This window comes from Molothrus aeneus, chromosome 7, assembly GCF_037042795.1.
Source record: "Molothrus aeneus isolate 106 chromosome 7, BPBGC_Maene_1.0, whole genome shotgun sequence".
NCBI lineage: Eukaryota > Metazoa > Chordata > Aves > Passeriformes > Icteridae > Molothrus > Molothrus aeneus.
Genome location: NC_089652.1, coordinates 23,471,907 through 23,484,433, shown reverse-complemented (window position 1 = coordinate 23,484,433; position 12,527 = coordinate 23,471,907). Strand labels below are relative to the sequence as shown.

The 12,527-nt window shown below is 40.9% G+C and overlaps 1 protein-coding gene across 1 annotated transcript in view; it reads right to left on the bottom strand.

Moving 5' to 3' along the window:
- Positions 1–12,425, bottom strand: part of USP37 (ubiquitin specific peptidase 37) — a 34,802-nt gene extending 22,377 nt beyond the window's left edge. Inside the window, exons 1-10 of the mRNA XM_066553570.1 lie at positions 12,374–12,425; positions 11,335–11,544; positions 8,332–8,503; positions 7,144–7,244; positions 5,707–5,888; positions 5,305–5,379; positions 4,681–4,778; positions 3,101–3,185; positions 2,020–2,181; positions 1,356–1,487 (exon numbers count right to left, since the gene is read on the bottom strand). Of these exons, the coding sequence (XP_066409667.1) occupies positions 1,356–1,487; positions 2,020–2,181; positions 3,101–3,185; positions 4,681–4,778; positions 5,305–5,379; positions 5,707–5,888; positions 7,144–7,244; positions 8,332–8,503; positions 11,335–11,490 (1,163 nt within the window). The 5' untranslated portion in view covers positions 11,491–11,544; positions 12,374–12,425. The remainder of the gene's footprint in view (positions 1–1,355; positions 1,488–2,019; positions 2,182–3,100; positions 3,186–4,680; positions 4,779–5,304; positions 5,380–5,706; positions 5,889–7,143; positions 7,245–8,331; positions 8,504–11,334; positions 11,545–12,373) is intronic.
- Positions 12,426–12,527: the final 102 nt, after the last annotated feature.

The window sequence follows — 12,527 nt, the reverse complement described above, 5'->3', positions numbered from 1 at the left end:
ATCACACAGTACCAAAATAAGCAATACAAAATCACTAAACTCAACTTGAATGATCAGAACGGTTTCTATTTATGTTTTATTTTTAAACTTCCACTCATTTTCAAGCCTTACATCTTTCAGCAGTAAAAACATTTTAACAGAGAAAAAGCTGTAGCAAAAAGAGCCATGAGGAGTTCCTTGGTTCAAGCTAGTGCTTCTGTCAGCTTTGCTACAGAACTTTTGAATTAACTTTACTTGTGCCTCTGAGCTACAGGACATACACACCAAATATATTCCAAGCAAGCACATGTTTTGGTCATGCTAGATACACATAGGAAGGTGATAGGAAGATGTCACATTGCATGACACAAAGAACCCCCAACCCAAAGACAGGGAAAACCTGTGTAATCCCCTTGCATCCCAAACCCAACAACGCATACTCAGTTAACCCCAAGAATCTCATCAGTTTATTGCAGCTTGACAAGTTTCTGCTACTCTGCTGAACTCCAAGAACAGCATATGCTGTCCTGGCCCTCTACAGCTGCTCTGTGAAGCACGTTAGGAAACCACAGCACAGTTGATAATCAATCACTGATCAACCAGAAAAACAGTCACCAGGTTAGATGGTATAGCCAAACCAAGAGAAGACAAAGTAGATGCTTTGAGTATCAACTCTGACTTGTACAGGATGACACACTGCCCATTAGGTATATGGAGCACAACCTTCAGAGGTCTTTCTATAAAAATTAGAGAAAGGACATTTCAAGAGGCACATGGAACAACCTCTGATCCCAAGTAGTGTAGAAAGAGTTCAAGATGACACACCAAAAATAGAAAATTACCTCAAAAGATATTAAAAATTGATGGAACAGAAACACAAGTGGTTCTGATAATCCTGCATCTTATTTATTGACAGAAAATAAATGAGGTGCATCAGAGAAAATATAATAAAAACCCCAAATGGCTGAATTTAGAGAAAGATTAAGTATGCAAAACTTGAACACTTTCCACAGCTACCAAACAAAAGGCATAAGCCCCCACATATCAGGTGAAGTTAGTGATCAGCTTAAACTCTACCTGGCAAAGTTTTTAAAAGAAACTTTTCTGCATCTAACTTATTTTGCAATTTCTTACATTTTCTTCGGAAGCATTTCACTCTGCCACTAGAAATACAGTAAAAGAATGCCTGTAACTCAATATTATAAGTTTTAAGAGCTGATTTCCTATTTCAAAAGTAAATCTCCAAAATACAGACAGCTCTAGGATTTCTTTTATTATCTATACAGGCAAATGACCCTCTACAAGGATGCTTCAGTATTAGAAAACCAGTTTCTCAGTAAAGGAGAAAAACAGCTTTCACAGAATGTGAGTTTTACCTGATAAGTGCATTGAGTGGAATTTTTTTCCATGGGATACCCTGTTTGAGCAAATCATTAGCAAAAGACTGAATTGAAAACAAGGACTGTAGAATGGCATTCATATAGCAGGTGTTTCCCAAGTTTGAAAACCTGAAAAAAAAAAAAAATTTGAATACTTTGTGTCTAATGGTCAATGTGCAATGTGCAAACCTGCTGCCAGAGTCAAACACAGCACTACTAACACACAAGATTTTCATCCCAACCACTCCCCACAGAGCATCTTACTGGAGCTGTTCCCCAGCCCTTCAGCCTAAACTGAAAACTCATTTATCAGGAAAGCACCCACGAATTTCTACAATCAAACTTTTAAAAAATGCACATATATATATATATATATATATATATATATATATATACACACCCATACACACACATATACACGCACACATAAAGACAGAAAAATGAATCATCATTAAAGGAACATTAATTACCTGAAATTACTATGTCTCTCAAACTCCCAAGATGTGAATTCAGGAATACATATCCTCCAAACTAAGAAAAGGGTTCCCTCCCTCAGTGTTCATTAATTTCAGGATTATTTTTTTAATTAAATAATTACAACAAGAATGGGCATGTTCTGATGATCAAAGTATGAACACTAGATAAAGAAAATTAAATTTACCCTTGCAACTGTTGTTGAGGATGGGTGGAAAGGGGCACTCGGGGTTTGTTCCATCCTGTGTAATCTTGATTAGATCTCATTTTTTTAACAGAAAGAGGGGCAGGCTGAGAAAGGAATCCCAGGCTTCTTTTGGCTGAAGAGGTCTGGCTGGATACACTAGACCTAGAAACATAAAAGCATAAGAAGACAGAAAATTTGTAATGTTCTGCCTTAAAGAGCTATAGTCCACGACACTGGAATCGCAGCACCATGGAAGACAAGGAGTGGTGAAGCCATACAAGATAACTGGAATGTATCACAGTGAAAAAGAGCTGTGACAGAGAACACTTCTTTCCAGAAGTGTTAAATTCTTAGCTTGGTTAAATCTTCTTATATCCACTGGTGTACATGCAGTATAACCAAGTCTTTGGTCTTAAAACATTTAATAATTCCCCAAACTCTATGATGAGAGGAAGAATAATTACATAGCATGAGATCACTCCCAAGATAGGCTTAAAATTCACATCTGGGCCAGAGTCTTAATTTCCAGTCTCTTGTTCTTGTAACCTAATCACCAACTATGGACCTCAATTCCTAACATTTAAACATGGACAATGCTTCTTTTCTCCCTTGATCTTGTATCTCATCTATCTAGGACAGGGACCATGAGTCTGACTGCACAGCACCTGACAAATAAGAACCCCAAGCTCAGCAGGATTTACTATTTGCTAAAATACTGTCATTAAAATATAGAATTGCATGCTATCTATCTACTTGGGAAAAATGAAGCACGAGTTAAGACAACTTCCAGAGTTCATAGAGTATTTGAACTATCTAGTTATTCACAACAACTATAACTGACTTGAGTGATTTTACAAAGTCTTTCTATTGCAAGAAGTAACTAGAGTTTGTAGATGTAAGCAGGGCAGTTGAATTCAGGCACTTTGAAGAACTGCACTGTGCTCCGGAAGGAAAAAAAAAACCAGCAGAACCCACCACGTTATGCATCTAAGCACCATGTGATCAACACACAGGAAACTGAAGAGCTTAATTCCTGTGAAACAACTGCTATTTACAGCTCATTCTAGTGAATCAGCCCTACCTGTCCAGGGAGGAACTGCCAGTGGAGTACTCTTTTGAAGAGGATCGACTACCATAGAAAGATGATGACTGCAGTGGTAAAACACCTTTAAAAGAGAAGGAAACATAGGACATTTTGTTCCTGGTTACACAGTTATTTTTACAATAAGCAACTTGTTTGAAAGTATTTAGTCAAAAGGTTTAAAAATCCTCAAATACTGGTTTCTAGAATTGGTTGGGAGATGACTAATACATATGCTTAGAAGTACTAAGTGAATATTAATGATGTATAAGTAAAGGCTTGATGGAGTTTCAGGTATTCAATTCAGTCTCCATCAAACCCTAAGTGCAATATGAAATATTAAAAAGTCATTATCTTCACTACATGAATGTTAATAAATATCTACCTCTTGTTAAGAGAGACAAGACACAGGTACAGAAAACTCCTGATTTTCAATGCAGTGCTCTCAAAATTCAAGGTAAATATGCAGAAGTGAAAACAGCTTCTCCTCTGACTCCCAATTCCCACAGTAAATTACTACATATGTGGGGAAAAATAAGAGTTATTTTATTGATATGATATCATTGTGACAGATCCTGACACTTTAATGCCTCAGATGGTGCCACATTAAAAAAATGCTCTCAAGAGTTAAAACCCCACCAATTACAGTGAATCTCAGTGTAATTTAATTTGAATAATGAATAACTGTTTGCTTCTTTTCCAGCTTGAAGTTGTTTGAGCCATGCGATTTTCAGAAATGCAGATATATGAAAGAATTTTGCAAGAACTTTGCAAGAACTTGCAGGGATACACAGACTCTAATTTTGACTCTGAAGACAAAACCAGATGTCCATTCAGAGGTCCATTCAAATATTCACCTTACCAGCTCTTCCAGCAACGTATTTGTGCCATGAGAGATGCATTAAAAAAAGAATGCAACCACCACCATTCCCCCATAAAAAGAAGATCTTGAATGCATTCCACTTTTTGAGAAAAGAAGCTAAGTATTTATTCATAAAACTGAAGAACAGTGCTGCTTACTAGCTTATCTACATATTGTCAGTATTTTTGTATTGTCTGTAAAGCCTTGTCCCACAGCAGTATCCAACAGAACTTTGGTACAAACAGGACCAGAGTCCTGGCCCCTGTAAGTTCTGGGGAAGAGATAAGGAAGCAAAAGCAAACAGGAGACATCTCAATCACAAAAACCAGCCTACAGTTCACATGGGCATTAAGAGCAATGGGAAATTTTAAAAATATATAAGAAAGCAAGCAAAAAGGAGTTTACAGAAATCGCCTCCCACGTGAAAGGGCAGCTTCGAACAGTTTGAAGCTGCTTGTTGGAATTTTCAAGCAAACTGGCTCATGGGCTGGCATCAGCACTGAAGAATAAAGGTCAAGGCCACACTAGAGCAGGACAGGCTTTGAAAATGAAGGCAGGTTATTTGCATCTCATATATGGCTCTGGAGGAAGCAACAAAGTTAATGGCATAGCAGATTAGGAAAAAACGCCTCTGCAACAACTTGCTGAAGTTGTACCAAAGGGGCAAAATTGTACTGGTCAAGGCTAGGTATCATTTGGCTTTACATTAATTTTTTACCTGATGTCCTATTCTCCTCAGCCTGCTTCAGGTTCAATTGTTTCTCTCTGCTACTATTCAAGTACTTCCATGCTGGATCACTCAAGGCTTTATTATTCCTACAGAGAGAAAAGTAGAAGGCAGTGCAGTTATGGAAGATATGGGATATTACTGTTCAATATTTACAACTTATTTTAAAGCATTTCTCTCCTATCACCTTTAATACTTGACCATGAACAGTAGAACTTCACTCACACATAAGTTTAACTCACATAATTCATTTAAAGAAGCCCTCTTACAATTAAATTTGACTTCAAACACATGGAGCTTCTTCTTCAAATGGCAATTCCCCTTTATCAGTTTTGTTTTGAAAAGGGTCAAAGCACATGTAGTCCACATGCAGTTCTGACTGACATAATCAACAAAAGATTGATGACACAAAATTTGTATGTGCCAGTTCATGGAAATCAACTGCTGGAGTAGTTTGTATTTCCCTTATTAACCCTGAACACATACCTCATTTCAAGCACCCAATGTATTCATAAGCTGACTGGCCTGGTCTATGTGGCTGAGAGTATTCTTTTAAGAAAAATATCCCTTTACAAATGAACAAGGAATGCAAAATCAAAAACAAGTGTTACTTACGTTGAAGAATCATTCTCTTTGGGATAATCTTCACTCATTTCTGAACCAGGGGGTTGTGTTCTTTTCCTCTTTTCACTGATGACAGAAAAATTTGTGGTCATTCTTTCTGAAAGGTTAGCAAATGTCCCTCTTCCAACTGAATACAATTCCTCAATGCCTTCCATGCATTTTGGACCTATCTTCTGCAATCTCCACTTTTATAGCATACAGTGAGGCATTTGGTCTGCCCAACTCTTAAGCTGTACTAAAAGCTCTAGTACCAGCACCAGTCAGAGGCTATAAAAGCACGTATTAACATCCTGTTAAAAGTAACAGCAAAACCAGAGGAAGATTTATATCCACCTGTAGCTCTATAAAGAGCTGAATTTTTACAGTACCATAGTAAGAAGAAAACCCTCCTACCGATTCTCCAACAAGCCTGTCCTGTGCGGGACTGATGATGCAGGAGATGCTGCAATGTTTGCCCTGTTGCTTGGTGCTCCAGCTCCAGCAGAATTCTTAATAGAGCCTCTCGCTGGGGTACCCAGCACCTTGCGGAATGTGTTCTCCTCCTTACTCTCCACAGTCACTCTTTTGGGAGGAGTCTGCAAAGCCCAAGTGGAGTGGGCCAGGGAGAAAGCCCAAGAGTGAAAAAACAGGATCATCTTTAGTCTAATCTATGATTCCCACCACTTTTTATTTGCTACAGTGTGGCATCCAGAAGTGGAGAGATACTACTTGTAACACATTCAGAGAGTTTAAATACTGATTAGACATAGGTAAAATTTTGACTGAGTCATACAAATCATGAACATTAAACTCTACTGCAGTAACCACTTTCCCTTCTCATTTTCCAATGCTAAGTCAGTTGAACTTCAGTTTTTAAAATCTCCTTTACAAGCTTTGACATTAAAAAAACCCAAGGCGTGATTCCTACCTATCCCCAGATCAATCCTGGGTGGTATTACAATTAAAAATATTAAAAGACCGTACTAAAACCCACATAATTAAAACAGTGCCCTGACTGCCTTGGGCCAAACAAGCTCTATACATGATGCAATGCAAAGAGGTAATAATTGGTTGACTAAGGAATGTTGGTCAATTTTAGACTTGAAAACTGAACATGTCTAATCTCACCACTGTATATACAGCCTCGAGTTTTTGGAGTGAGATTGCCTTTAAGGTAACATGTAGAATTTGTTTTGGGACAATGTCAGGAATAGTCTCCCTCAGGGCAGTAAGATAAGTGTATTCACAGAGATAACAAAGTAAATTAAAGCTAGTAGATACACCATGAAATCTGGGGAGAAAAAGAAGAAAAAATATTTTGAAGGGAAACAACTTCTGGGGAAAAGACTGTGAAATTTACACAAAATGTGAGCAGAATTTACACAAAAATTTACACAAAAATATTCTGACATAAACCTGGATCATCTGCTTTTCAATGTACAGATTTGGCTGAAGTCTGCTAAGCCCATTGAGACCTATGCTGACTAAGACATGGTCACACACATGTAAGGTGTTTGGCATAAAACAAAGGCAGATTCAGAACTATGCGAGAAGCAAGTCTCAGTCATGTACTTTCCTTCTATTTCTACTTCTCTGCCTAAACCCTCATATGTGAAGAACATAGTCTGACTCCCATAGCTAGACACTGACCTTTCTCATTCATGATGTCTCCTCACAAACAAGATACAGCACTGCCAACCAACCTATACCCATCTATTCCAAGCTCTCTTGATTACAAGCACTTTGGATGTAAAGTATTTACAGTGCCATTACAACATACAGTAAAGAGAATGAGAGGAAGAGAGGAACATAATAAAATTAGAGAGGAAAAATTTGAATAATTTAACAAACCTGGTTCTCTATGTAAGAGAATTGCCTGTTAGCTTCCTTCTGTGTGGTCCTGCTGCCCAGCACACCTCCAAAACTGCCAGATCCTTGTGAGGGTTTCCCAGCTGACAGAGAAAGTACACAATATTTGATCTGATTGTTGTTTAACTGACTGCAATTTTTATTTGCAAAATATTTAGCTGGAGTTGATTTTGGAAAGGGCATGCCAGATTTCTTGCCAATGGACTACAATATTCTGAATGCACAGACATAAGCATGTGTTTATGGATATCCCTCATACTGGTCATTTAGCCACTTGGCAGCAAACCTCCTATCCTTAAAAAATAAACAAAATAAAGTAAGTAAAAGAAAAAATGGAGAGACTGTGCATGGGAGATTAACAACTTTTCAAATACCAACACACAATGTAAACAAATCCCTTATGTTAATCTCTGATTTTTGTTCAGCATGAGAAAGGTATAAAACAAAAAATGGGGTTTGAGGCCAGAAAGAAGCATTTACAGAAGTGCAGAGAAAGCCAGGAACACAAGGACAAAATGTGCTGAAGATATGTGCTGGTTTTGGCTGGAGCAGTTAATTTTCTTCACAGTAGCAAGGATAAGGCTATGTTTTGGATTTGTCCTGGAAATAGTGCTGATAGTAGAGATGTTATAGTCATTGCTGAACTCTGCTCACAAAGAGTCAAGGCCTTTTCTGCTGCTCACATCACCCCTCAGGAAGCAGGGGATGCACAGAAAGCCAGGAGGGGACACAGACACAGCTGACCCCAACAGACCACAGAGATATCCCACACCATGCAGCATCATGCTCAGTGTACAAAGCTGGGGAAGAAGTAAGGGAGGCACAGTGATGGTGTTTGTATTCTCAAGTCACCATCACACATGGTAGAGTGCTGCTTTCTTGGAGATGGCTGAACACCTGCTTGCCCATGGGGAGTGGTGAGTGAATTCCTCATTTGTTCTGCTTGCGTGCTCAGTTCTTGCTTTACTCACTGAACTGCCTTTGTCTCTACCCACAAGTTTCCTCATTTTCACTTTCTCATTGTCTTCCCAACCCCACTGGGAAGACTGAGTGAGCAGATGCTTGGGGCTTAGCTGTTGTTTAATATGGTTATACCATGATAAGATGGGGAAAAGAAAACACACCACCTCTCCATAATGTTATAACATGATTTACAACAATTGCACTTACCAGTATGAACCCTGTCTTGATGGACTGCATCCAAATACATCCGCATTTCATTTGCATCTTTGAAAGGTACCTTATCAATTGTCAGAAAGCTGGTATCCTTTAGTGTTAGCATCAGGCAGCACAGTTTTCTGCCATTTGGTCGTAAGGTCACAGTTTTAATGTTATGGCTTAACTGAAAACAAGAAAGTGACTATAAGCATAAATCCAACTTTAAAAGGTCAAAATACTTACAAATTCAAACAAAATAGTTCAAATAGACAAGCTAAGAGAAACTCCCAGCAAAATACTTCTTGCTCCACTTCAAGGAAACATTAAACCTCATACAATTAATACAATCTGTGACCTTGGCATCTGACAGGACTGCAAGGACAGTATCACTATTGCTCAACAGTCTCTAGAATCCTGGATAAGCTTTCTGAAACTTGCTTTTCTACTGAGTGTGACATCTGTAAATGTAAAGGAAAAACAACTTTATGAAGTCCCACTTAGTAAAAACTTCCACATCAAGTGCAAAATACAATTTAAGATGGGGAAAGTTTCAAGTATTAAACACAAGTGTCTCACTTCACGATTTGCTCTCAGAAAAGACAGATTTGAAATAACTTAAAAAATCTGCTGAGGGAGTAAGTCAGTAAGAAACATGCTTACTCTGCATGCAACATCGTAACAATTAAGCAGTACCAAAACTTTCAGGGTTATGGTTGAGCACAAGAATAATTTTAATAAGACTCTGAGCTCCCTAATGATGCCACTGCTATTTTATAATATAATAATCTTACTTGTGCTTCATGCTAAGTCACCTGCAAAAATTGGCTGTTGGGTAAAGGTTCTACTACTCATGCAGGTTGAGCTTATCACAAAAAGACTGAGATAGTAAAAGACACTTCATGTCCACCAACAAGATTTCTTTTTTTCCATTAAGATCTCTAGCTTCTTGGAAAACCAATCTAGACACAACAGCAGCTTGTAAGAGGGGCTGGAAAACCACCTCGATCAGAAACTAAGGGTTTGTTTTAATGGGATCATTACACTTTTGAAACACTTTGTGCTCAATCCTTGTATTTTGGGTTGGGTTTTTTTTTTTTTTTGGTGGGCTGCTGGGATTCTTTAAAAATACAAACTAAAAATATTTTCAAATACCTAAGAATAATAGGCTCCAAATTTTTCATGCTCTCTTAAAACACTGAGTCCACTGCAAAGGGATTACAATTACTTCACCATCTCAGAGCAAAACAACCCATTTCAACTCAAAATGCTGTCAGAAGACTCCATCCATACTCTTCATGCACCTGTTATGACCCAGTCAGTGTCACAAAGTTTTGGCAGGTGTGGGGAAACAAAGTATTTTTCTTAATACTATCTAGGACAACTTAGTTAAAGCTCTGAAACATCTCTAAGACTTCATCTGACAGAAGAAATTTGATGACACACCAGTCACTGTAGAAAGAAATATAATGCTGGATCCATCCAAACCTTCCATTACAGAAATCTAAAAACAGGTAGGGAAACCACTCACAGTCCTCTCAGAGCAGCCTGTCAAAAAAACAGGGAATGCTACTTCTGAAGCAAGATCATCAGGAATTTGTCACACCTGAAATGGCATGCCAACAGCCTGGGGATGTCTCACACAAACTACCCTCCAGCTCAAGCCTCCTTCTCTTCCTTTGCTGCAGTCCCAGCTGCATGGTGGCTTACTACCCTCTCCGCTAGATTCTGCATTCAGTCCTTTCCCCAAATTTCTGTGAAAACACTCCCCTGAGCTCACAAAGAGATCTGACAAGTGCCAGAGACAGCAGCCATGAGAGGCTGGGAAGAAAACCTGCCCCTTTAGGCCATGGTTAGCTGTTCTGTAGGCTCATCCTCCCTGTGGAACCTCCCTCTGAGCTGCTGTCACACCACATCACTCATCCAGGCAGAAAGGAGTGTGTGAGAACAGGCACCCAGGGAATGCACCAGGGGAAGACAAGACTGCTCTCCTCAGGTCCAACAGTGGGTTAAAGCAAACCTGCAGCCACAGCAGCACACGTGAGAAGGCAGAGACTCTTTCCAAGTCTACAGTAACACAGGTGGGAACAATCCATAGCTAACAATTTCCTGACAGCCTTGATTTCCAGGCAACACCAGCTACCAGACTGTTTGCCGAGACTTTTCAGCACACTAAGGCAGCAAAAACCTAACCTTTCAAAAAGAAATTAACTTTTCTCCATAGCATCTGTACACACAGAAATAAATGGCTCAGAGAACAGACTGGTGAACATTACTGACAAAAAACAACAGTGGCATGAAAAAGCAAAAGTCAACATATAGATCAGTTTAGGCTGTTGCAAAGTTGCTAAATAAGCTGGGATTTGTCTTCTTCCAACTGCTCTTGTGTCATTTAAATATTTCTAAAACAGGTATGTATTTCTTATAGAAAAAGCACTCTGCTTTTGATTTGGGGCATTTTGCAGAAAATCTAGGAAGACTGACCTGAAAACAACTATAGCATGAGAAAAGATTTTGCTGAATATTTCAAGAGAATCTTTAACAGTGATCTGCATCTGCATTTAAAACCTAAAACTGTAACAAGTAATGTTCAACAAAGTCTCACTACAGGCTACAGGTGTATTAACATCATTACACTTCAGCTAGGGAAACAGCTAGTATAAAATGGTCAGGATCTTCTCCCCTAGAGAACACAAATGTGCCAGTAAGAGAAAGGTTACAGGTTCCAAATATCCAAAATGTGAGCCACAATGCTGTACACTTCTGTAACTTCTCTGTGTTTCTTTGGTTCTTCCCATTCAGTGGTATATCAATGCCAACCTCGGTAGATCCTTTAACAATACGTGTAAATAATTTACTGGAGAGTTATACAAAGGGATTAGTGTTCAGGAAACCAGGAACAAGAAACAGTGATAGAGGGAAGTCTGTGGGACACTTAATAGCCTTGAAGACGACAGCTGTTCACAAGAGAGCACAATCCATGCACTGTTAAAACAAAAGCCTTAATGTCTGGCATACCTGAAACGTCGTTGGAATTCCTCCAACATTGTAGTGAACTACTAGATTCACTTTGTTGTCCTTCTCCACAATTTCAAAGCTCCCTTCTTTCCATTTTGTAATCCCAGTCTGCATGCTGCGCATCCGGACAGGTCCGTGCACCTTTAACAGAGCCATGCTTTTTCTCACAGAAAAGAGCTAACGACAGTAAGCGTGCTCCACCCTAAAAACCTGTTAAAAAGGATAAATGTATAACTTGGCAGGCCAAATAATGGCTAAAGGAAGACGGAAGCGTGGCTTGAACTTTCCGCAGAAGTTCGGTAGAAGCGTTTTAGTATTTTTAAACACAGTAAGGAAGAGCTGGACAGCAGTGAAGAAAACTTATATTAATAAAATCTCTCCCAGTATGAACAGCAGGGCACCGATTCCTTACTGCTGAAAGGTGAGCAAACACAATTCCAGACACAGAAGTCATTAAAATCTCTTAACTTCAACGGATTTAAGATAAGGAGAAAAAAAAAAAAAAAGTGCCCGAGGAAAGCCAGTATGAGATGGGAAACAAAGTTTTGGAGGAAGTCTCCAAAGAAAGAAAACGCGCTCGTTCTGACGGCGCGGGACCCGCGGTCACCTGGCAGGGCCGGGACGGGGGTCCCCGGCTTCCCCCGCTGCTCTCCGCCCGGGCAAGCCACGGGCCGGGGGGCGAAAGCCACAGCCCAAGCGTTGCGGGAAGCAGGGCGAGGCGTTTTCCCGGTAAAAGCCAGAGGGAATGAATGGAGCGGCCCCGGCGCGCAGCCCGGGAGGCGCTGCCGGGGAGGTTCCCCCAGGCATCCCGCGCTCCGGCGCCGCCGCTCCCGGCCGGGCCTGGCGGTGGTCCCGGCTCTTCCCGGGCCTGGCCTCGCTCCGCTCCGCTCCCGCCGCTCACCCGTACAGGGACGCGGTGAACACGGGAGCGCCGCCCGCCCTGGGCCGGGCCGCTCTGAGGGCGGGCGGTCGCCGCGCGGCGGGAGGGGCACGCGGCCGGCGGGAGCGGGTAGGAGTCGGTGGCGGCGATCCCCGGTACCTGCGTTCCGGCGCGTTCCGGCGCGTTCCGGCGCGTCCCGCGGGGCCCGGGGCCAGGCCCGGGGGGGGCGGGGGAAGGGGGCGGCGGCGGCGGATGGCGGGAACCGGCCACAGCAGCGCGAGACGGCGCGCAACGCGCGCCCGCTCACGTCAGC